Source organism: Nomascus leucogenys, chromosome 13 (assembly GCF_006542625.1).
Source record: "Nomascus leucogenys isolate Asia chromosome 13, Asia_NLE_v1, whole genome shotgun sequence".
NCBI lineage: Eukaryota > Metazoa > Chordata > Mammalia > Primates > Hylobatidae > Nomascus > Nomascus leucogenys.
In genome coordinates this window covers 61,505,733-61,532,661 of record NC_044393.1, presented here as the reverse complement: position 1 = coordinate 61,532,661, position 26,929 = coordinate 61,505,733, and the positions used below count along the sequence as shown (strand labels likewise).

General features: G+C 37.4%; 1 protein-coding gene across 1 annotated transcript; it reads right to left on the bottom strand.

Annotated features, from left to right (window-relative positions):
* Positions 1–26,777, bottom strand: IFRD1 (interferon related developmental regulator 1). Its single transcript, XM_003261199.3, has 12 exons — positions 26,402–26,777; positions 21,324–21,428; positions 21,103–21,187; positions 20,149–20,273; positions 18,189–18,346; positions 15,355–15,405; positions 15,092–15,270; positions 14,893–15,001; positions 9,151–9,285; positions 4,984–5,112; positions 4,468–4,563; positions 1–1,739 (listed from the first exon to the last, which is right to left on the bottom strand). Exons 1-12 carry the CDS (start codon positions 26,493–26,495, stop codon positions 1,650–1,652), a joined length of 1,356 nt encoding a protein of 451 aa, XP_003261247.2. The 5' UTR covers positions 26,496–26,777; the 3' UTR covers positions 1–1,649.
* Positions 26,778–26,929: the final 152 nt, after the last annotated feature.

Sequence of the window (26,929 nt, the reverse complement as noted above, 5' to 3'; positions counted from 1 at the left end):
AAAAATTCATTTTTATTTATAATTACATATACATACATATATGCAATTGAATATCTAGAAGAAACTACCATTTGCAATCTCTTTTCCATGGTTCTAACCTACGTGGAACATAACCGAGTGACAATATACAAACACGTTCTAGATTCTAAACCTGTTTTCCACTGCACTGTAACTGGGGGATGGGACTCAGCAACAGTGACTCCGTAAGCCAGCAAATGATTTTCACCTAGAGGGAGCACCAGACTTCCAAGTGTTGTTGGGATGTGGGAGGGGAACACTAGTTTGGAAAGAAGACCTTAAATGATTTTGATACTTCTCCCTACAGTGTATATGCTTCCCTACTGCGACCTACAGCAAGAATATCAAAGAAACAAGTCTACGGATTTGAAATGGCATGTTGCTTGCACCATATATTTTAATCTAAAGTTTATTAAATGTTAACGTGTCAAAATGCTTTTCATAAAATGAAAGAAATATACCTCATGGGCAAACAAGCAGCAATATTCTTTTCTGTTTTGCTTTTGAGACAAGGTCTCACTCATCACCCAGGCTGGAGTGGCACAATTGCGGCTCACTGCAGCTTTGACCTTCTGGGCTCAAGTTACCCTCTTGCCTCAGCACCCAAGTAGATAAAGAGTACAAGCACACACCACCACACTCATTTTTTAAATTTCTGGTAGAGACAGGGTCTCGCTATGTTGCCTAGGCTGGTCTCAAACTAGGCTCATGCCATCCTCCCGCCTCAGCCTCCCAGAGTACTTATTATAGGCATGAGCCACACTGCACGTTGCCAAGCAGAAATATTCTTGAAAGTCAGAAACCTTAATCCCAACTATGTATTGCTACATTCTTTTCATCTACTTTAATGTTTGCAAATATACACATAAAGCTTTGTCTCCCTGCCCACCTGGCCTAGTCATTTTGGACTCTGTACCTCAAAGCCATAAATAATGTTTCTTCTATTAGAAGAGAAGCACTTTCAGTGTGGAAAAAAATCTTTATTTCAAAGTAAAATGCACAAAGTCTCATACAGCAGATAAAATCAGTGTTACTGCTCTCAGAGGTTAAGGTTAGCAACCTTTCTGGCATATGCTAATTCATCATGAACTCCCAATAGCTGAACTGAATGGCTTTTAAGTACAGCTATAAGGTCTCATGGTATAATTCCTTTTGTTGATGCCAGTGACAGGATTTTAAAAGCTACATTCCATTAAAAATTAAAAACACAGCAGCTTTTCCAGGGGAACTAGATCCCAAAATTGTATCCAGAACTCTTGTCTAAGATATTAAGTTAAATATCTTGTATGTATATATTATTATAGTAAATCAGTATTCTTGACAACCACAGTGTAAGAAATTAAACTTTGGCTAATTGTTTTCCCCATCATGAAATCAAAGTCTTTTGCTGTCTTCATAAATAAATTATGACCAAACATTACAAATACTTTATACATGTTTACTGATTTACAGAGAATATTTAATAATCAGAACTCACCAGTTTCAATACTGTACATTAAATTATAAGCAATATAACCACTACTACAAAAGTTATCTAAGTTAATCCAAGATAAAAACTGTCTCTAGAGTTTAAATACATTGAAATAGAAAAAAAAATAGAAATTAGGAAATAGTCTTCAAGTTCTGAAAATCTAGAAGAATTCTCCAACATCTGCTCTCTTATCTCGACATTTGCTTCTAGCTTTGGTTCGAGCTTTGAAGGCTGCAGAGTTATATAAATGCTGAAATGAAGAACAGGAAAAACATGCATCAGTAAGACTTAAGATATTCTTATAAAACAGAAAAAGGGTAAAAGTCACAAAGAAAAGAAATGAACTAATTTGGCCCTATAAACATTTAAATGTTTATAAAACACACACAAAGAATAAAGGAGAAAAACAAAGAGTTAATGGGGGCCAGGCAAGGTGGCTCACACCTGTAATCCCAGCACTCTGGGAGGCCGAGGTGGGCGAATCACGAGGTCAGGAGATTGAGACCATCCTGGCTAACACGGTGAAACCCCATCTCTACTAAAAATACAAAAAATTAGCCAGGGATGGTGGCACATGCCTGTAGTCCCGGCTACTCGGGAGGCTGAGGCAGGAGAACCATTTGAACCCAGGAGGCAGAGGTTGCAGTGAGCCGAGATCATGCCACTGCACTGCAGCCTGGGCAACGGAACGAGACTCCGTCTCAAAAAAAAAAAAAAAAAAGAGTTAATGGCTATTCCATAGTAAGAAAAGTAAGAAAAGTACTAACCAAATTGTAAAACGCCAAGAAAATAAGACAATTTCAAAAAACAACAGTGAAAAAAGGAGATCAACATTTAGCTTCATCCAAGAAAAGACAAATCATGACTAATGTGGAAAATAGTCCTACTTGGCTGTCAACTAAAACAAGGAAAAAAGTGATGAAGTGCCATTTTAATACCAATTAAATAAACAAATTTTTTAAATTAGAAAACTCAATGGTGTCAAATCTTTGTGTAACAGCTGCATGCCTTCATTCATTGCTGGAGACAATTTAAATATTGTCTCCAATATTAGAGTAACTTTGGAAGGTAATTTGGTAATACATTATGCAGGGGATTTCTTCAAAAAAATTATTCAAAAGAGAAAAGTATGTAAAAATATTGATGTTTCTTAAAAAACTTAAAATGTTGTACAAGAAACAATTATGTGGATATAAAACTGATAAAATATCCAGGTTCTATAAAATGTAATTAAACACTTCACACCCACCAGAATGGCTATAATTAAAATAATTATTAGTGAGGATGTGGAGAAACTGGAACCTTTCTACACTGCTGATGGGAATGTAAACTGGTGCAGCAGCTATGGAAAAGAGTTTGGTGGTTTCTGAGAAAGTTAAATGTAAAACTATCATCTGACCCAGCACAATTCCACTCCTAGGAAATACCTCCCAAAATTGCAAAGAGCCTTTCAAAAAAAATTTTGTATGTGAATGTTCAGAGCAACACTATTCACAATGGCCAAAAGATGGAAACAGCCCAAATGTCCATCAACTGTTAAAATGGATAAACAAAATGTGATATATATCCATACAATGGAATATTATTCTGCCACAAAAAAGAATAAAGCTCTCTGATTCATGCTACAACATGAATGAACTTCCACAGCATTATGCTAAATGAATAAAGCCAGACACAAAAGGTTGCATGCTATGTAACTCCATTTATAGGAAATCTCCAGAAAAAGTAAATCCAGAGACAGAGAGCAGATTAGTGGTTGCCAGTGGCGGGGGGTAGCACAAGGGAAGTGACTACTAATGAAGAGAAGGTTTTCTTTTGAGGTGATAATGTTTTGGAACTAGAGGTGCACAACATCATGAATGTAGTAAGTGCCACTGAACTGTATACTTTAAAATAGTCTGTTATATGAATTTCATCTCAGCACAAAAAAAATACATAAATTAAGGATTTTTGAAATGTAGGCTGGTCGTGGTGGCTCATGCCTGTAATCCCAGCACTTTGGGAGGCCAAAGTGGGTGGATCACCTGAGGTCAGGAGTTCGAGACTAGCCTGGCCAACATGGCAAAACTCTGTCTCTACTAAAAATACAAAAATTAGCCAGGTGTGGTAGTGCACACCTGTAATCCCAGCTATTCAGGAGGCTGAGGCAGGAGAATCACTTGAACCTGGGAGGCAGAGGTTGCAGTGAGCCGAGATTGCACCACTGCACTCTAGCCTGAGCGACAGAGCAAGATTCCATCTCAAAAAAAAAAAAAAAGGAAGAAGAAAGAAATGTTAAGTAAAAATGATATTAATTACTAGTTTCCTCATTTGTAAAATGAGTCTGGTACCTCACTTAGCAGGCTATTATCTGATACAAGAGGACTATGTAAATCCTTATTCTTAAACATAAAAACTCCATAGAATAAAAAGAAACAAATAATGAACATCATTCCTATATTAAGATAGAATTATACGTAAAATGTATACATACATATTAAATTTTAACGTGTTGTCAAAATGTTTCATAAAATGAAAGAAATATACCTAAATGGGCAAACAAGCAGCAATATTCTTTTCTCTGTTTTGCTTTTGAGACAAGGTCTCACTCTCGTCACCCAGGCTGACATATATATATATATATGTGTGTGTGTGTGTGTATATATATATGTGTGTGTATATATATACGTATATATATATACACATATGTGTGTATATATATGTATATATATATACACATGTGTGTATATATATGTATATATATATACACACATATGCGTATATACGTATATACACGCATATGTGTGCATATACACACACACACACATGCGCCCCCCCACACTCTAAATGCTTTCTATATCTTTAGTACAGGTATTCTACGTAAAGCATCATGAAAAACTAAAACTCCACATATAGGTAGACACAGCTAAGTTGCTGACATCAGACAGAATCAAAGCTTTGGCGCACTTAGTTTTATTAAAAATAAAAACAAAACCTACCCTTTCAAAACGAGAAATCTTCATCGTTTTAAGCATTGCAGCATCAAGCATCACTGGGGGTCCAAGTTCAAATACATTTCGAAGGAATTCATTTGACTTATATGAAAGAAAAAGGTGGTACGGCTCAGTATTAAACATCATAGCTCTTTTTCACTAGACAGAGTGACTCTGATTAACAGAAGTTATGTGGAACCTACAGATATAAACTTAGATCACTTATTTTCTGTTTCTCAATAGGAGAGCAAATTGTTTTCAATGCCTTGAATCCAAGAAAGCTATGTCAAGCTATTTGCTTCCATACAGACATCAGTAACCGTCCACCCAACTTCAACAATACAAAGAAAAAAAAGGAAGAGCTTCAGATTTATTCAAGTCTACTTTCAAAAATAAGTTTACTGTTTTCTAACATGTGGAAGCACTCTGGATACCTAATTAATTTCAAAAGCCAATTAAGTGAGCCATATTCAAGACTGCTCCCTACTTTAAAAGCATTTATGTAGAAAGGATGACACTTACCTGCAAGTGGTACTGCATCCCTGATCCAAGAACCTCCTTAAAGGTGTCATAGGTGTGTTTTTTTACCCAGCAATCAATATACATGCGTTCAGGACCAAATTTAATGGTTTCTGTTGGAAAATCCCGTTCCTAACCAATGGAAGAACCAAAATTACCACAGGCACTAAAATGGCCCACAGGGATCTTATGTAAACACAATTTCGAAATGGTCATATACATGCTGAGATAAATGAACAATATGGCTTAAACTGATACTGCCATACCTGAGATGTGGACAAACTATTGCTATCCTGTATGTAAGGGTGTAGAATTGGTCTAGTTTTGATAAACTTGAAGGCACAACTGAGTTTCAGTAACTATTAAGGCAAAAACCACGTTGTTGAGAATACCTTTAAATTTCAACAGCTCTCAACAAACTTAAAAAAAAGTCAGGTGTTTTTAATGGCCTAGGATGGGAGAGGGAAGAAAGCTGCAGAACAGTCAGGAAAACAAAATGGTACCACAAGCAGGAGGTGAAATGATGGGCAGTAGGGATCGAGGGAAGGAAGTGAGGGTAAATAGGGTTAACTGACCAAGCAAAAAGGAAAGGTCCAGCAACCAGAGGGCTCCAAGAGGTCTCAGGCTAGGTTTGTAAGAAAATAAGAGGTAACGCTAGAATCTAAGATTTTAGTGATGAAACAATTCTGTCAGAAGACCATTTCGAAGGTGTAACCATGGGAGTGCAGCCCAAATGACATGGAAATAAAAGTCAGATGGATAAAAAAAAGTCAGCTGGAATAGTGGCAGAACTTGTTAAGAAGAAAACTGGCTACTTAATTCTTTGGTAAATCACGAGTATGTCAGAGTAACCAGGAAGGGAGGAGCTGACTGCCACAGGAGGAGGAGAAAGGAGATGGAACTTGAAGGACAAAACCACTCCACCCACCTTCCAGACATCTACCTCAGCCCCTTCTCACTCAGCAGACAAAGTATATAATGTAATACAAAAGACCGTCAACCCTTAACACGGACATGCAACTTGCGGGCTTGTGATTTCATCAAGTAACTTAACCTTGTTGAGTCTGTTCCCTTGCCCGCAAAACGGGGCCATCTTTACCTATACTGCATGAGGGTTATTAGAGGTGTAAAAGAGGACATGCATGTGAGGCAATCACAGTGACTGTCTGGCACGTAACAGCAGCTCAAAAATAAATAAATAAATAACAGTAGAGTTATCTTATTTCAACCTTCTTTATTTCAGAAAACATTAAGGCACCAGGAAAGAACTATTTCCCACCAACCCTCTATAAAGTCATCAGCATCCTTACCTATTATCCTCTTTCCTTTTGGTAACAGACAAATCTCTGTCCCTCCACAATTCAAGGCTAATCCCAATCTTTTACATATATAGTCAATCCTCCATATCTGGTTGGTTCTGCATCACGGATTCAACCAACCATGGACTGAAAATATTCAGAAAAACATTGCAACTATACTGAACATGTATAGACTATTCTTTCTTTCCACTATTCCCTAAACAATAAAGTATAACAACTATTTACATAGCATTTACATTGTATTAGGTATTATAAGTAATCTACAGATGATTTAAAGTATACGTGCACAGGTTATATGCAAATACTATGCCATTTTATATCAGGGACTTGAATACTCAAATTCTGGTATCTGAGGGGGATCCTGGAACCAATGCCTCAGGGATATTAAGGAACAGACTACATTTTCAGATGCTCCTTTCTCCACCGGTTCCTTCTCCATAAATTGTCTCTAGTATCTAGAACAAAACAAAACAACAAACCTTCCCACAATCTGGCACTACATTCCAACTATCAACTCTCTTCCCCTTCCCATTACAGCCAAGGTTTTTAAAATAGTCAAGGCATACCATCTTCACTTAATCACTTCTCACTTTTCAATCCACTTCAATCTGGCTTTTCCCTCATCACTCCACTGAAGCTGCTCTTATAAAGGTCACCAAGGACCTAATAGACAGACCTAAGTGAAACGTTACTCTCTCACTTGACCTATCTGTATATAGGATTTAGCCATGCTCAAAGAGCACAGAACAGTGGGTTCAAATTTCAGCTCTGCTACTTAACTATTGGTCCTTTGGTCCCCATTTCTCCTTTAAAAGGAGACTATTCTATTGCTTAAGAGGTATAATAAAATGAAAACTGTATGGCAAAACACCTAAAATATTAAGTGCTTGCTGATTTGAGGAATCCATGAGCCTCAAGAAAGGTTTTAAATGAAAAGAATGGTGTGGCAGCCACTGTCACACCTAAGATGTTTACATCTCCTTTGTGGCAGTTGGGCAACCTTCATTTAAAAGACCCATCCTTCAGAAGCTGGATGCTCCAGAAAAAGCTAGGTTCCAGTGAAAAAAAAAAAAGAGAAACAACTCTTAGCAAAGCCCTGAGGACAGGCCTTTCTCAGGCAGGTGCACTGAAGCAGAGGCTGGAGGGACAAGGGAGATCCTGAGATGAAGAAAAGAAGGTGGGTGGGTAGATCACTATGGGATAGGAATGGCTTCCATTTAACAGTTGCCTGAGGAATACGCAACAAGGGGCTGTTAATACTGGTGTAGGCTGAAATGTCACTTGTGTCTTCCTCTGAATAATCAGTACTGAGTGCTATGGCTGGCCTGGTTTGACGGCCAGTAGAGACCCTTACAATGTACTACTCAAAAGGGATGCATCAAGGCAGAAAACTTGAAATCAGGTCCATCCAGAAAATCTAGGACATGTCATCATATCTTTGGAGATTACAGTATCTCAAAAAAAATCTAAATATAAGAATAGTTTATAGTTACTTAAAGAAAATAGCTTAGAGATACTGCCACACTAATTATAAGACTGATTTTAATTCTTAATATTGATATTTGCTTTAGTTAGGAGGTTTTTTGCTTTTTAGACTATAAAATCCAGAGTAAATATAAAATACTACTATAATGTGATAAGAGTCAGCATTAACCAAAAGTATTTAGATCCCAAAGGATCTAATTTGTATCCTAGATTTCACTTTTCTAAAAATAGATTAGAATTAAGAAAGTAGGGTACATGTAAGAATTCACTGGAACATATTAAAACTGGATCTGGGGTGGGGTCTCGCCATCTCCAGTTTAAATTCTCATTTTAAATTTTCATACATCAAGTTGAATGACATTTTGATGATATTCTTAAAATAACTGCTATATCAGATAGCAATAATCTAAGAAACACACCCTTTAAATCCAAGAAATATTTACCTGGCCTACCAAAAACAATTATTAAAGTTTTCAGTTTTCTCCAGTGAGATATCTTTTGTCCTATGGTTCATTTTAGCCATGCATTCTAAACCAATTTATTTGCCATATAGATTGAAACAGGTTTGAGGATTATAGAAGAAATTCAAGCATCAGATAATGATTTTAAGCGGCCTTGTTAAAATGCTAGGTTTTGTTATTTCGGTTTTTAGCCTCCAGCTTTCCTAGAAAGATCATGAAGATCTCTGGCACAGTGGCTCACGCCTGTAATCCCAGCACTTTGGAAGGCCAATGCGGGTGGTCAGGAGTTCAAGAGCAGCCTGGCCAAGATGGTGAAACCCCATCTCTACTAAAAATACAAAAAAATTAGCCAGACGTGGTGATGGGCACCTTTAATCTCAGCTATTTAGCAGGCTGAGGCAAAGAATTATTTGAACCCAGGAGGCGCAGGTTGCAGTGAGCCAAGATCGTGCCACTGCACTCCAGCCTGGGCAACAGAGTGAGACTCCATCTCAACTAAATAAATAAATAAATAAATGACAATGAAGCTGGGTTGGAGTCTAAGGGGTAGGCAATAACTTACTAAATTCACAAAAAACACTGTATACTAAGAATGTATATGCTAAGCACCATGGTTTAAATGATGACAAATATACCAGGGTCAAATACATTTCTATCACTATGGGTCTTTTTATTTAAAAGAGAAAAAACTAAAATAAAGTATCTTTATACACCAGCATTAATTTTTCTTTGTTTGAAAAAAAAAAAAAAGTCTTCACTTATATTGTTAAAAACATGCTAGGTCATAAAATGAGAAATTATTTTCAAAGGTGAAATTCAATCAACAAAATGGTCCAATTGTCAAGTTTAGCCTGAAACAATCCAATCTCAAAATGAGAAGCTATTACAGCATTTAAGAAGCCTACCTCCACTGCCCTCAGGACATCTCTGAAAACTGACCGCTGCTTTCTCTTGTCCACTTTGGCCCGGTGTTTATTTCCATCTGTTGCCAAGGCCCTAAGCATCTGTGTCAAGGACTCCATGTCTTCATAAAAAAAGTCCTGGTCAAGAAAAGCAATTTTGTTTCCTTTATTATTGTTTTTCTTTCCTGACCTCATATAGAGTTAATAAAGAACAGTCTACCTTTGGAAAATATCCAGTTGCATAGGGCAATGTAAATCTTCATGGGCAATGTAAATCTTCATGGTGTTTAGGGACTAGGCATACATAAACACATATTTTCATGCAAAAATCGAACCCAGAAATGCTGACTACAAGATGATGTACTACAGCAAAACAATTAACATTTCCCTTCCAAGTAAATGCATCCAACAAATATTTCTTGTGTTCCCACCATATATAAGACATTACTGGGATTTCAAAGTTCAGTGACAGACAGATATACCAATATAGCTTCTACCCTTGGCTCCCCAGTCCCCAAACCAAACATTCACAGGCTTCCAATTATTCTTATCCCAAAGGCATAAAGCTACTAGCAGTGCTTTTAAAGCACCTACTTTCTAATTTACTGCCATATTTCAAATAAGTAATAAAGCACATAATTCAGATGATTAAATTATTTAAGGCAAGAACAAGTTTTAATTCCTTTTGGGGGACAGCTGCAAAATGTATTGAAATTTGCTGTGACCTTAAGCAGATTATGGGCTTCCTTGTCACAGTTAACACGGCTATGCATTTAAGAAGTCTCTTTATTAGTGGTGTTTTTATTTTCTAACTCCATTTCACAACCACATTAAAAACTAAAAAATGAGTCAAACTTATTTAGCTGATCAAAACTAGAACAGAAACTTCTTACTAAGAAGCCAGGAGATGGGCAATCTCCAGTTCTAGTTAATTCATACATGTTTAACATTTATTGCATTAGAGGTTAAGAATCATTTAACTTATTCTATTAAAATAACAGCTCTTCTGGGCCTTCTTGGTTTCTTTTAATGTCTAAAATGAAAAGGATTATTACACTGGTGGAAAATAAGCTTGAAATTAATGTGACAGATATTCTAGCTTTTAAGTACATAAATATCCTCTTGTCATATTTCCAATTATATATTCTTAACTATTCCAACAAATGTTTTCTTCAAATGTTCCAATTCAACCTCCTATATCTAAGTTAGAGACAACACCCATTAATAAGACGCAAAGTGGGTATTAAAATAGACCAAACTGTGTTTAAATTCCAGTGAATCAGATTGCATCATAACAAGATGGGAATAATTTTATTTAAAAAAAAAAAAGCACATTTCAGGGACTAGCAGTCTCCTACTCATTTTACTGGCTACTTGTTCTTTTACAGTATTTTAAATATATATATATATGTGTATATATGTATATGTAAAGGGTTTTTAAATTTGTATAGAAGAATAAATCAAAATTTAAGAAAATTCTATACATTATTTTAATTTGTTCTAAGAAGAATCACTACCAGTGATTATCAGCTGGGGATGATCTTACCTCCCATTGGACACCTGACTATGTCTGAGACATTTTTGGTTGTCACAACTAGGAGAAGGGGGTGCTATCGGCACCTAGTGGGGAGAAGCCAAGAATGCTGCAAAATATCTTTCAATGCACAAGACAGTCCCCACCCCTACAACACCAAAATATAATTCAGCCCAAAATATCAACAGTGTGTGCTGAGATTGAAAAACTCCACTGTAATATAATCTTAGCAATGGATAAAACCCAATCAAGTTTAGTTTGTGAATCACCAAGTTCAACATCCTATTAAAACTTGAAAAATTAAATGCTAAGTATTTTAGAAAAAAGACTCTATAGTGTACTTAGGCATTAAAAACACAAAAAAAGGAAGGAAGAAAATAAAATGTAACATGTAACAAAAAACAGTCCATAAACAGCTTCCAAAAGCCTATTAATAGGAGTTTAGGATAATTACATAATAGAGCTGTACCACTCTGGCACAAATAAAAAATGAGCTCTCAGAGAAATAAATAAGTATCTTCATATACTCTTACCAATAATAACAAAAAACAGCAGTCATTACTACACAACAAGGTCAAAAGTCCTAGATCAGAATCTCAAATCTACTACTCTCTACATCAAGTTTTATAAATTATAAATCTAACTTACCATCTGAAAAAAAAGATAATACCCACCCTTTCAAACAATGGTTGTAAGCATTAAAAAGACATAAAAATAAATTCCCCAATAAATTCTGAAGCATTAACTATTTTATCAATATTCTAGACTTGGAGGTATATAGAACTCACATTTTTAAAAAAATTCTGTGTAGCAATCAACTATATGAGGCAGTTTAATATCATATTTAAGACATAGGATTTGCAGTCAGAACATTTAGGTTTGAATCACAAGCATCCACCATGTAGATCTATACAACCTCAGACAGAACTATATTAGCAATCTCTCTCAGGCTCCTCTTATATAACAGTTATTACCACCCACATCTCATGGGTTTTTTATAAGGAACTGAACTATTAGAAATATATAAAACACAGGACATAAACATCCATTAAGTTATAGATCTTACTGTTATGAACAGCCTGTTTGAATCTAACACAATATAAATACAACAGAATCTAACACAGTATAAATACAACAAACTCGTCAGCTGAAGATAATTATTTCACAGCAAAATAACAGTTGCCAATTAAATGGTTTCAAAAGTTGAATGGAATTAGGATGAAATGAAACCAAAGAAAATTTCCAGTAAAGTTTAGGCAGACATGGTGAGATGCTTAAGGTCACAAAAACTAAACATTCCCCAAACTATTATTTCTATACAAAAGTCACTGGAACATTCATTATAAACAAAATAAGCTGGGTTTGGATAGCTAAGTATTCAGAAATAAAAATCATACAAAAGCCTAATATTAAAATAAAACTTGAGGCCAGACGCTGTGGCTCTGTATCTATAATCCCAACACTTTGGAAGGAGGAGGGAGGATTGTTTGAGGCCAGAAGTCTGAGGCTGCAGTGAGGTAAGATCTTGCCACTGCACTCCAGCCTGGGCAACAGTGAGACCCTGTCTTTAAAAAGACTTATTTATTTCAATTCCTGCTAATCAAGGCAGAATATCTGCTAATCAAGGCAGAATATCTTTGTCAAGGTATGGAGATATTTTTACACAGGGTCAGTTATTATACAAACAAGGGCAAAAAACAAGAAGAATGCTAAGTTGCTGCTTCTGAAGTATAAAATCTAGGTGATTTCAGATTTGGCTCCAAGGAGTATATTTGGTCTTTGATTATCTTTTTTCTCTCTATGCTGTAGCACTTCCCCTGTCCGCTCAGCTGGAGAATGTAATGGGTGAGCCCTGGAAAAAGTCTAACTATATTTTGTTAAATTTTCCCAAGTTGGGATTGTACCAGCAATGGCTCCCAAGATCTTAATTCTGCCCACCAAATAATGTCTCTCTTATATTAAGTTACTCTAGAGTTCCTAAAAGGCCACTAGTAGACTACTGCCAAACACAATACTCAATTCAACCAATATTCCAAGTAACAGCTAACACTTATACTGTACCTATCATGTGTTCTCAAAAACTCTATGAGGTTGTGACTAATAATTTCTCCATTTTAATGATAAGGACACTGAGGCATAGAGAAGTTGCCCAATATTATCCAACCAGTAAGAGAGAAAGAGATCTGAAGGTAGGCAGAACAGCTCCAGAGTCTACTATTACCTAATTGGTTATACGGCAAACATCCATTAACCTAGAACTCTCATAAAGGAGTAATAATTACTAATTTCAACTTTGAACACAGTTTATTATTATTATTTAACCAACTCATTCATTAAAATCCGACCTAAAAGTTAGCTCTTCAAAAGTTTTTTTCTAAGTCTCTCAGGCAGAATTCATCACATCACTAGATTTCAAAGTTAATAACATCAGAAAGTAAGTTAGCAAAAAGCCTTGAATAATTCAAAACTCATTTGCTGTATGAACCCTATTTTAAATCTGTCTATGTATTTCACTAACGCCCTGGAATTAATTTTTGAACACCCTGTAACTATCCCCCAACCAGCACCCACATATAAAAAGCTTATTTAAAAAAAAAAAAAAAAAAGGCAAATAAAAACACTAGGTTCTGTTTTGTAACCAAGTTCATTTTTGTCCTTGGATAAAAATTCAAGTCAAATGAAATATGTCCGATGAGTTGTCTTGGCTATCCTGTGTTATTTATTAAGTTGGAGAAAAGATATGTGGGTGTGTATGTGTGTATATACATATATATGTATGTATGTATGTGTCTATATATATATTTATACAAACTTAAACAAATTCAACATGTATAATTTAAACTGCATTATGACTTCATTTTAAAAATGCATTTCCAAGGAAAAAAAAAGAAAAGAAACTGCCATTTCTGGCGAGTAGCGGAATGTAAGATTAAAAATTGGGACATCTGGTTTCCGTGCCTTGAGGTTAAGAAGCTATTAACTAGCTCAATAAAATTAAATTGATTGCTAAATTTGAGTCCAATTTCTCACATAAGGAGAATTATTAGCTACTGACAACATTAACTTACTTTCCATTCCTACCTACTATCCCTCAAACAAAAGGAGTGTAGGGGAGTTGGAGAGAGCCACTTCACCCATAAAAATTTTAAGACTGTAAACTTTCTTCAATACAGGCCTAGAATGGAATATGAATGACTATACATGGCAGAACTGTATTAAGCCTGTTTGGAACTGTTCACTGTTAAATAACTTCTTTAAATGCAAAAAACGTTTCATTCTGAAAATATATTCTTTCTCCTTAAATTAAAAAGCATCTAGTAAGTAATTCAAGGTTGGCAATAATATCTACTATTTAGTTACCCATTTCCCACATATTTGAGTGTTCTTATTGGATCCTTCACAGATTCAGTGTGAAGGCAGTCAAACCTGCTCCTCATTTCTAAATATCAGCACAGTATCTGAATCACATATCTTAAGAATACATTCTCCCTTCCAATGGTAAGATTTGAGGCATTCCTTTCTCTTAGCAATCCTTAAAATAGAGATGACAAACTAGGGTTACCAAATGACCCAGTTTGCCCGAGATAACGGATTTCCTGGAACATAAGAAGGTAAAGTGCTAAACCAAGAACAGGTACAAAGCAAATTGGGTTGACGGATCAAACTATCACAAACTCAAATCCCTTCGAGAGCCAAGCCATGGTAACATCTGTGAGTGGACAAGTGAATGGGTAACTGCAAAGCACATGTCCCAGTCTAATGAGCAGTGTTTATTTCCATCTTTGGCTTAGAGAAGTTACTGAATCCATCTCATCCCAAACCTATGCTGACTTAGTATTTTATTCATTTGTTTGATATTATGAAGCAACACACGCCTTCATTAGCTTGATATATTGGGTATCTGAGAAATCCAAGCAGTTTCATAAAGATTATGCTAGACAAAACTCTCTCCATGAGGATCCCTAAACTTCAGTTCTATCGATAGCAAAAATCAAGTATAATGAACCACAGTCAAACATTGCTCTACCAACCCTTACTGGTTTCCGCTCTCTAAAGTATTATACCGCCACTGCCAAGAAGTAGGGAAATAAATCACTGGGTTCTCAAGCTGGCCATGTTCCAAAGTTATTGTCCAATTCTCAACTGCAAGGTAATGATGGAACAATGGGCCTTGTGACACAAGCTTTTTCCTCTGCCAGTTAGATACTTACACTCTCTATTCCTCTGGCCAATTCAAACAGAAGTGCCAAAGATTCACCAGCAGCTATTCTCATGTTTACATCATCACAAGAGAGGAGGCTTGGAAGCTTATGGAAATGCCTAAAAAATAGTTAGTAATTACTATGCGAATACAACCAATTATGTCCACTAAATGTTGCTTTTATAAAATATGAAACTAAAAACACATACATCTCAAGCTTTTTCTTCACTTCATTGATTGGGCATATGGTCAGCAGTAGTGTCCATGCAAGAAGCGAGCTGATATGAAGCACTGTATTAGGGGTGCTGCAAATAACAGTAGTGTCTTTCTCTTTGAGATAGGACTTAGTGAAGATATTTTCCAAACATTCCAGAGTTGAGTATAGTTCCTAATGCATAAGAATATGAAGTAAGATAACCATCTTAAATTAGAAATAACTGCAGATAACTAGAATCAAAGGTTTTTTACTTACAGTAATGTCATCTGTGGCAATAAAACAGCAAACACCAAAGCAAGTTGCACACTAAAAAAAAAATATATATATAGACATTAATGATTTCATTTCTTATTAATTCTACATCTTCCTGCTTTTATAATTCAACGTGAAAATGTTCTCAGCAGCATAATATATTAGGTCCCAAGCATTATACATAAAAGAGGTGAGGAGAGAAAAAATATTGAACTAAGATCAAAGGAAGTACGTTTCAGCTCAAGCTCTGCTACCAAATTCACAGCATGACTTTAACTAAGTGATTCTGTTCCTCTTTGGTCTTCTTTTATTGATCCATAAAATCAAAAGCATGCAAAAGAATTACATAATTTCTGAAACAATTGCAGCTCCATAATCTATTATTTAAATTATTGAATTATTTTTATAAGTCTGTGTCAGTAAAGCATTCCGAAAGGATGAACTATCCCCTTGTTTCCTTTCTGTATGCTTTACAGGTGCTTACTAGATCATTAAACTTCAACTGTAATTCAAAGATAGAAAGTTTAGACATATGAGATAAAGAAGCCTACCCTCTATTAAAAAGCCTTTAAAACACATTACAATTCCATTGGTTTTTAAGCTGTTAAAACTATATTCTTTTGTTCTTATGAAGACTCTACTATGAAAACTTCTAAAAGAAATCAGCTTTCAAGAAATAAGCACACAGGAGCAGAAATTTCCTAAAATGTAAATAATTGTCTTCAAACTTCCCACCTAATTAATTAATCCCATTAATCCAGATTTCACTTATTCTGGATTATGCTGAAAAGAGGCTGGGAATCGTATAATTGCTTTTTGTTTGGGGAGGGGAAGGGCTAAACAAAAGTGAGTACACTATATGATTACAAAGGTAAAGCTTATCGAATAAAACATACTCAGAACACAACACTTACACAAGCCATCTACTTGCAACATAAACAGAAGCCTTCAATTCTCAGAACATTTGTTTTAACAAATTAATCCATATAAAAATAGAATTTGTAATCTGAGATTTTATTATTCTCCATTTCCCCTTTCTCCACATTTTGTCACTAAAATTCCCTCATGTTGTTCTAAGTATTATTAAAGCTTTAAGTCTTTAAAGGCACCATTGGTATCAGGCCCAGGTTTTAGCCAGTCCTGTTCCAGTACTATGAGGATATCTGTGATATTAATCTGCTTGGTATCACTATTTTATTTTCATTATATCATCCTAGTAAAAATTGGACACTGTTAAAATCTAAAAGTAGCCTAAGCATTAAAGGAAATTTTCAATCCATAATCCCTTCTGCTAAGTAAGCAGCAGAAGCAAGGCTACATCGTTCCTTTTAATGACTAAGAAAAACAGCCAATTAAAAGACTAGGACTGGCTGGGTGCAGTGGCTCACACCCATAATCTCAACACTTTTGGGAGACCAAGGCAGGAGCTCAAGGCCAGCCTGGGCAATACAGCAAGACCCATCTCTACAAAATATTAAAAGCGAGCCAGACATGGTGGCACATGCCTATAGTTCCAGCTACTCAGGAGGCTGAGGCAGGAGGTTAACCTGAGCCCAGGAGGTGGAGGCTGCAGTGAGCCATGATTGTGCTACTGTACTCCAGCCTGGGTAACAGAGTGAGACCCTGTCAAAAAAAAAAAAAAAAAACCCTAGGACTGCCTCAACTTAATATGGATTCCATCTGCTAAACGGGGAGGCTAAGGTTTTTTTAAAAATTCACAGCAACTCAGAAGTATGGAAAAAAAATGCCTTTAAATGAACAAAAAACTCACATACAATCAAAATTAAGTGACTGCTCCAAAAATCTACCCAGCAGAGTGTTTTCTGTCATTCTAGTACGAAATTATACCCATAGTTCCACATGATTTAACAGCTGCACATATTCACCCAAAAAGAAGAAAAGAAAAAGTAGCAAAAGCTAATTAAATATTTCAGAATTACTAACTACTGGAGGGCAAGGAGATTACTATGAAGTTGCCAAACTCCAATTTCTTTGCCTCCAGGGCAAACAGCTAGACTATTCCCAGCCTCCATGTGGCTGGTAAGCCAAGGAACTAGACGAAAAAGTGCTCTGGCTGCGTCTGTCACCTAGCTACCCTGGCTGCCCTATGGAAAGAACCTAGAGGTGGGCGGAGCTGCAATGGAGGCCTGGGGTTCCAGCCAATTTGCATTGGGTGGTGATGATAAGAAGAATAAATAAATTTTTACCAAGCTACTTAGACAAAGATTAATGTTACTTACCTTAAGTAATACTAACAAGGAAGCTGATTTGGATAATCAATATTAAAAGTATTAAAATGTTTCAAGCTTAAACTGATTCACTTGTTTAAAAAAACAGCTTAGGATCACGTTATTTTTCCAAATCCACTAAGACCACCTCAGTGTCTTGTTTTCTGTGACACAGTAAAACATCTCCATATGATCATTTATATCACTTATTACCGCACCAAAAAACAAAAAATAAAACCCCCAAAACTCAAAATCTAAAGTCAATTGTTACAAGAGGTAAACATCCAACACTTAGAGAATGAAAGCTTTCTCAAACCCCAAAATTAGAAGACTTTCACAAGTCAGAATTTCAGAGTTTCCTATGTCTACCCAAATCCATAAACATAGAATTATCTTTTTTTTTTTTTTTTTTAAGATACAGTGTCTGGCTTTGTCTCCCAGGCTACATTTCAGTGGCATGATTATGGCTCACCGCTGCCTCGAACTCCTTGACTTACAAGATCCTCTCTCTTGCCTCAGCCTTCTGAGTAGCTGGTACGGTACTACAGGTGCACCATGTCTGGGTGTCATGAATAGACAGATCTATAAATGTAAATATCTTATACTTACAGTTTGCCTAGCCTGGATACTAGCTGACCCATCACAAATGATTTTCTTTAGGAATGGTCCAAGAGTTTTCAAAATCTCTTCACTTTCAATTCCAGGGCCCAGCTGAATACAAAGAACAGATGCTAATGCTGCAGCTGCACGTTGCTCATCACTCTTACCTATAAAAGCAGCCAAGATGCAATCACAATAGTCTTTTCAGTAGACTAACTTACAAAGACAGTTATTTCCCAAATTTGATCAATGACAAAATAGCATTTACCATTTTTGAAACCCCATGCTCCAGGCTTTGATGTAAGTTACAAACTTAGGCTAAAGAGCTCAAACTATAGAAACAGACCTCACTCAAATCCTAGATCCCACTTATTAGCCAAATGATCATCAATTAATTACTCTTATTCTCTAAATAGAATTCCTCATCTGTAAAATGGAGATTAGTATCTATCTTAAGGGAGTATTTTAACAGTTCAACTAAATGTGTTTCAAGCCAATTTCTGTCTTCAAAGTCCTTAATGTACTCATATAAACAGTGCTCAAATTGCCCTTGAATTAATCTCCTAAGCATTTCAGATGTACACAGTCCATCAGGTAAATCTTCAGGGTTTCCCCACCAACATTTTTTTAAATAAATAGGGGATTAAAAATAAACAAGTCTTTAAAACCATAAAAAAAATATTAACTTTTTTTTTTTTGAGACAGGGTCTCACTCTGTCGCCCAAGCTGGAATGCAGTGGTGCAAAAAATACATTTATATAAAGGTACATATAAATTAACTCTTGAGAAATGTATACACCACAAGCGTGGGGCAAATACTAAGCTTAAATTATTACCTGATAAAATGTAAAAAATATGCAAACTAAAATGGAATTTTTAAAGGTCATCTAGTCCAACAACCATTTTAGCATATGGTTTGAATGTAAAACACCTTTAATAGAGCCATTGTGTTATCTTTAAAAAGTTGGGTCTGCTGTCAACTATACCAATAACAAGATATATAAGCTTAGACCCACCTCAGTTTTCCTAGGCCTTTCTTTATTCTATTCAATGGAAGAGGTGAATTTGATCAAACGTTTCACTTACAACAAAATTTTTACTCTCAGGTAAAATGAGAAAAATAAGGATAGAAAGCTTAATTCATTCAATTTTTTTGAACGTGCATTTCTACATTTTTGGTGCTAGAATATTTTGCTAATAAAACAATGATAGTGGAGGATAATTATTTTCATAATGTTCTTACTTGGCTGAGTAAGTTGGCAGACACCAAATCTTGTTTTGTTTTGTTTGTTATAATAGAAACCAAGTATTGCTTTGTTGCCCAGGTGGTCTCCAACTCCTGGCTTCCAGCAATCCTCCCACCTGGGTCTCCCAAAGTGCTAGAATTACAGATGTGAACCACCATGCCTGGTCACAAGTCTTTTTAAATTTGGTGGTTCCTAAATCTAGTAAGTCTGGTAACACTCGACTTTAAGGTCTGATAAAATTATCTTTCAGATCTCTCTTTGGTCTTAAAAGTTCTATCACTGTAACAATTTGAATTCCAGAATTTCTATTACAAAGTTCTAGAATTCGAATATTCCAAGGGATATCCTGAAAATGATGTAATTTACAGGTACAATCAATGTTTTATATAAGTGCAAGGGAAAATGAGCTAGATGTCTGACACACACTTTCAAGCTTTTCTGGTATAACAAGAGAATGACCATCACCCCTTCTGATACAAAAACGGATGATGACAATCTACTCTACTCCTTCTTAGTTTCAAGCTATTTTTTTTTTTGTTTACGTAAAACAAAAACAAAGTTTTAATAAGTCTCATTTTGAGCTATAACAAGATGGTGCACTCCTTGACTATTAGAAAATTTTAAGAGTGGGCCAGTGTTCCAGTGCTATTACTGAATGGTACTGAAAAGATAACACAGTCCTTACTAGTTCTATGTCTGTGACTCAAAAATAAGGGCATTACCTTTTTTCAGGCAGCGTTCAATGCTATCAGTTAAAGTCATTCTTCTTTCCAGAATAAATTCATACAGCATTTTTGAAGCCAGTGCATTTTTAATACCTTCAAGAGCTGCTTGCCTTGTCTTCGCACTATTTAACACCCAACATAAGAGAAAGAAGATCAAGTTGGAGTATACAATAAATAACTTTTTAAAATCTTATTTCCTTCTAAACTTTATCTATGTATAGATTTTTTAAATCTAATTCTCATCAAGCTCTAACCATTTGTCAATAATATAATTTAATTTCCATCTCTGACTCACCTTATTACACAAAACACTTCAGGCTCTTTTATATCATGGCATTTTTCTTAGTTTGATAGCCACAACTTTAAATGCCTACATAATATTTTATTGTTTCAATGTACAAGTATAGTTTCAATGTATTGTTTTCCTATATTACATATTTAAGTAAATTTACACTATTTTAAAAACTATAAAAGTCTAGAATTGCATCTTCAGGGCTTTTTAATTCTATTAAGGTCAGTTCTGAAGCTATAGTGAAGAAAAACAAGCTAGCTTTGACATTTTTTCACATTATAACAACATTAGTGGACAAGCAGCTTAAAGCAAGGTTTCATTATCATTTCTAGTTGAAGATTAACTTTTAATTCAACAAATTCATTTCTATTATAATCAAATACAGCTATGTACGTGCTATATGCTAGAACAATGACTAATCTGACTGAATCTAAATTCTAATGGCATGTTACTACCCACATTAAAGTCCAACGGAATAAGAAACATCCAAAGTAAACAAATTAACCTTTAGGAAAAACATATTGCTATTATCTGAGAGCTGCACAAATTATATACATGTAAGGTAGCTGATTAGAATCACACAGAATAATAACTTCTCTTAGCTTTTGACTAAGATCAAGCGTAGAATCACACAGAATGGAGTTTCCAGCATTGCCTACCTCTTATCCAGGGTTAGGTCAATTAATCCCTTCAACTTGTACTCTAGGTCTTCTTGAGTTCCTTCCTCATCAAGGACTTCTGGTCCTAAGAAATAATATAAACCAGCCATCGTAATTTAAAAGAAAAAAAAAACAGGCAATGATAGTATACTTTAGCTACAAGAATTCCTCCACCTGAAACATTTTATCTAAAGTTGCAAATTTAAATTTAAAACTCATACCATCTTCAGCAAAACTGGAAGGATCGCTATAACCACTGCAATGGCTCATTGTTTCAATTGATGCATCTTCATCACTAAAAGGCTGAACATTTCGATGCTGGCCACCTATTAGGTAAAAGAGGAAAGAGGTAAATTATTTTATTGCCATTTACCTAAATATTTAACTTTGGAATTTTTAAGTTTACTTAAGAGAAATCCAGTAATAAAACCACAGACTCATTTTATAAAAAGAGATTTTATCACAAGTGAACATAAACATTCTTAAACTAAGTTCACCTAATATGTATTTCAAAGCACCAGTGATACATCGACTATACACATCAGTCCTCTAACAAGAGGCATTCTTTTTTTTTTTTTCTTTTTTGAGACAGAGCCTCCCTGTCGCCCTGGCTGCAGTGCAGTGGCACAATCTTGGCTCACTACAACCTCCACCTCCTGGGTTCAAGCGATTCTCCTGCCTCAGCCTCCTGAGTAGCTGGGATTACAGGCACGCACCACCACGCCTGACAAATTTTTTGTGTGTTTTTAGTAGAGACAGGGTTTCACCATGTTGGTCAGGCTGGTGTCGAACTCCTGACCTCGTGATCCACCCACCTCGGCCTCCCAAAGTGCTGAGATTACAGGTGTGAGCCACCGCGCCCAGCCGAGGCACTCACTTTTTATAACACAAAAACTGATACAAAGGTGGGCGAGGTGGCTCCTGCCTGTAATCCTAGCACTTTGGGAGGCTGAGGCGGGCAGATCACCTGAGGTCAGGAATTTGAGACCTGCCTGGCCAGCATGGTGAAACCCCGTCTCTACTAAGAATACAAAAATTAGCCCGGCGTAGGGGTATGCGCCTGTAGTCCCAGCTACTCGGGAGGCTGAGGCAGAAGAATCACTTGAGCCTGGAAGGCAGACGTTGCAGTGAGCCAAGATGGTGCCACTGCACTCCAGCCTGGGCGACAGACCAAGACCTTATCTCAAAAAAAAAAAAAAAAAAAAAAAAAAAAACTGATATGAAGATGAAATAATTATTTCTAGACCATGATTTCAAATCATGAAGACAATGAAAACAGATCCAGAAACAGAGTGTTGTATCATAGATAATCATAAGAATAAGACAAATATATTTTCCAATGAGAATGGCTGGACTTAGCAAACATGAACTGGTGAATGGGTTTTTAGGTTACACATATCTTATGTTAAGGGGAATTAAGGAGTTAAGGCAGGGTAGTTTTAAAGACAACTTGAAGTGAGAGAAGACAAAAAAGGCTTAAAATAGAAGTTTTGGTATTTGATAGAGTATAAAAGCCTATCAGATAAACTACCTTTAAGGGAAAGTTTCTACAATGTGCAAGAGTTTAAAAGTACCAATGCTGGCCGGGCACGGTGGCTCACACATATAATCCCAGCACTTTGGGAAGCTGAGGCTGGCAGATCACCTGAGGTCAGGAGTTGGAGACCAGCCTGGCCAACCTGGCGAAACCCAGTCTCTACTAAAAATACAAAACTTAGCTGAGCTTGGTGGCAGGCGCCTGTAATCCCAGCTAACTGGGAGGCTGAGGCAGAGAATCGCTTGAACCTGGGTAGCACAGACTGCAGTGAGCCGAGATAGCACCACTACACTCCCTGCCTGCGGGACAAGAGTAAAACTCTGTCTCAAAAAAAAAAAAAAAAAACTACCAATGCTGTTACTAAAAATATAAAATCTTCTTTTTAAAAACTAGAATCTTTCTTTAAACTTCATTAACTTCAGGAATAAATACACAGTCACTTAGGGATTTTGTATTAATAAAAGAATTGCCAAGTCATGAACTACATACAATTTAACTAAGTTAAATGAAGTCCCAAATCCTGCCCCAAAAGTGACCGTGAGTCACCTGATTAACCTCTGAACCTAATTCCCTTTCAGTAAAATCAAAGTTCGTATGTTCAAACGTCACCACCTTAAGGGTTTTTTTTTTAATGCTCCAAATTTAAGCCTGTTACTGTTGGCCTGGATTTTTTTTTTTTAACGGAGTTGTCTTTTTTTAAAATCAAAACAGAGAATTTAGCAGATTTTTAAATTAACACAGCAAGCAAGTGGCCTTCAGATTTGCTTGCGTGGTGCCAAAGTAGTAAAGCATAAAGATTAAGTAATGAAGCCAAAATCTCAAAATTTCTTGGAGTGCTTAGGACAGGAATAAACAAAGACCTATGACATCACACTCTATTTCTGGATCTGTCTTCCTCGTTTTTATGACTGAAGTCATGGCAATAGATGAGTGTCATCTGATTAATTTTATTAACATTTATTCACAAGTCAATTCAGTTTTTCTTTTTCATAGCCTGTTTCTAAGAGTATTCCTCCTGTGCAGCTCTTACTCTGCTCCCTTAACTCATCAGTATTAATGATTTCTAAGATTCGAGGGAAAGAAAAAAATATATACATATATATATATATATCAAGAAAAAGAACCCTGTATGAATGCCTGATATTTAGGTCAAACTCACCCACACTGTGATCCTAAGTACCATGAAAGAGATGGCACTCTAGGCACATAAAGTACTTATTTCTAGAGGGCTTACTAACAAGGTTTTGTTCTTTCTTGAAAATATTCTCTTTAAATTAAGTGCTATGACATACCTGTATAAAAGAAGTCAATTTTATTAGCTTCCTAAAACTCTCAACTAACATAAAAAAATAAAGAGTTTAAATGGAAAACTCATTAAAGTAATAATGACAATGTGGTTACATAGTGGAGACCTCATTTGAATCCCATTTCTTCTAGATGTCATTTAAAAATACCAATTAGGTAAGGGGCTTGTAAGTAAGCAAAAGTTTGTGTAATTTTCCATCTCTTCTACTCAAGTATTATTTATTCATTGTTTATTACACAAGTAAAACATTCACATGGGACCAAGTTAAAGTTTTAAAAAGTAAATCTTACCCCCATACCTTTCCCCAGTTCCACTTCTGAGAGGTAACCACAGTTAAATTCTAGCACACACTTCCAAAGATATTCAAAGCATGTACTGTGTTATAAATTAATCAAAGAATTATTTTCCACTTGTTTACATATGCTAAAATTCAGTGGTGAAATGGATCTTTTCTACTAAAATAGTGAAAAGGTAGCAGCAATAAAGCTGATGAGAGGTCACAAATGAGCCCTGAGGCAAAATTTAAAAGGCAATCCCCGTACAGCCACCGGAGGCCTGTATAGGTACTGTAAGCACAAAGAGGGAAGGAGGCTTGCCCAGAAACTTTAGACGGGAATAAAGGTTTGTGCGTGATCTAGGCCATTACTAACATCATTATAACTTTCAAACTTTAGCTTTCAAACTTTTCCATTTCATCAACAAAAGGGTAAAAGAATAAAATAAGTATCTTCTAGAAAGAATTCAAATGTATGATTCAGATGAGGAAAAGCTGAAACACAGTGGTAAGAAATATCCTTAGACCAGGCACCGTCCCAGCATTGTGGGAGGCTGAGGCAGGAAGATCCCTGGGGACGAGGGGCTCGTGACCAGCCTGGCCAACATAGACCTTGTCTCTACAAAAAATGTAAAAAATAGCCAGGAATGGTGTCACATGCCTGTAGTCCTAGCTACAGGAGGCTGAGGCGGGAGAACTGCTTGAGCCCAGGAGTTAAGAGGTTGCAGTAAGCTATGATCACACCACACTGCACTCCAGCCTGGGCAACAGAGCCAGACTCCCTCTTTCCCTTAAAAAAAAAAAAAAGTATCCTCAATTCACATAGAGCAACCAGAGGCCACAATAAACTAATTACATATTTTACATCTTGATAAAGAATGAATTTCATCAACATGGACAGCATTCAAAATAAAGAGGCACCTAAAAAAATATAAAAAATTGCTGTTTTAAGAATCGCTCCCTATGGTCAATTATTAAATGTTTAATACATGATCACGAGTTTTTTAGCTTTTTAAATGCCAGTTTCCAATAACCTTTAACAACATAACCCCATATTTACTTTTCTTGTGAACAAAGGCATATCATTCTGAGTGGCAGCCGTGGCAGAGGGACAACTGTGTCCAAAAATACCTAATGGCTAATAGTTCCAGTGTGATAACGTCGGAGAATACTCCAATATTTAACTCCTGTTTAAATTTCTAAATAAAATGTTACCCAGGTTATTTAATACTCGATTTGAGTTTATTGGGGTCTCTCCTAGAAGGGCCTTCCAATTCCAATCGGAATCCTTTCTCTTAACCATATAAGTAGAAAACCATAACTTCAGTTAAGCACCTACCCATCCCAACCCAGGAAAAGTTTCAACTTCGTAGCGAGAGCACTACAACCTCAACTTTTAGCCAACTGCAACCTAAGCTCCTCACCACCCTGCCTCTCTGGGGCTCACTGCAGAGAACATATAGAATGCAGCACAAAGGAGAACGCGTTTCTTTCCCCTGTGAGCAGGAGGTAGCCTCGGGAGGTCGCAGAGGTGCTAGAGGTTCGGGGCTTCTGCAGATGCCAGTTAGGGGAAGGAGCACAGCCTAGGGGGAAGAAAGTGGTCCCGACGCCTCCAACGCCTCCGCCTGGCCAGGTGGACACGCGAGACGGAAAGCTTCCCCGGCGCCTCTGCGTCACCCCGGGCCCACCGCGCAAGGCCCAGGCCGTGTGACGCAAGAGCCCGTCCAAACCCGCCGGACGTTTGGCATCCCAGGAGCTCCATGTTGGAGCCGGGGTGTCAAAGGCGGCCAGTGACGGCACGGACTCAACTCCCCGTTCTTCCCCACCCGTGGTCGGGGAGAGATCGGGCGAGATCGCCGCAGAGAAAGGAACTCTGACAATGGTTCCTTTCCCGCCCAGCTCCCGGTCAGCCCCTGTCCCGACACACTCTCAGGCCCAAGGACCCATTCCTCCCCGCCCCGACGGCCGGTGCCCAAGAGTCCGGTTCGCACGCCAGATCTAAATCGCGCGAGGAGCAGCGCCCAGGGCACGCTGGGAATTGTAGTTCAGTAGCCAAACCACGCACCCTGGAAACGCAAACGTGTACAGCAGAGAAAGAACTACAACTCCCACCATGCCCAAGCATGGGAGACTCGCCAGCCTGGCCGGCAACCGGGATGCCGGCGGCGGGGATACCCCATACCTGCTGTCGCCGCCGTCGCTGCGGCTGCTCCTGACCCGCCGCCGCCAGCACTGCCACCGCGGTGGGGAGTGTTCCGCTTCTTGTTCTTCGGCATCGTGGGACGCCCGGTGCCGCCCAGAGTCGGAGCTTAGCGAGGATCAGCCGATGGAGCTGCACTTTTTACTCGTGCGTCTGTGCGGCGGGCGGCTGAGAGGCGAGTCTTCGGCTAACAACAGAGGCGAGAAGCGGCGGGGGTAAGAGTGGGCGGTGGCGGCAGCAGAAATCCCCGTGAAGAGCTGTGATCGAAAACGATACATGTTTCTCTCTAGCGCGGGAGCTAAGGCGGGGCAGGGGAGGCCACGACGCCTTAAGTAGCAAGACCGCCAGATGACGTCACCCTGTGGGCGGGGCTTGAGCGCTCCCCAGCCAATCCCTGCACCCCTCCCCATTGGAATCCTCCGTCGGGCGGGGCGCGGATCCTGCCTACAAATCCCATGCGACGAGTCTTCCGTCCGCGCCCAGGGAGCCTGTCTTCGTGGCCTCACTGAA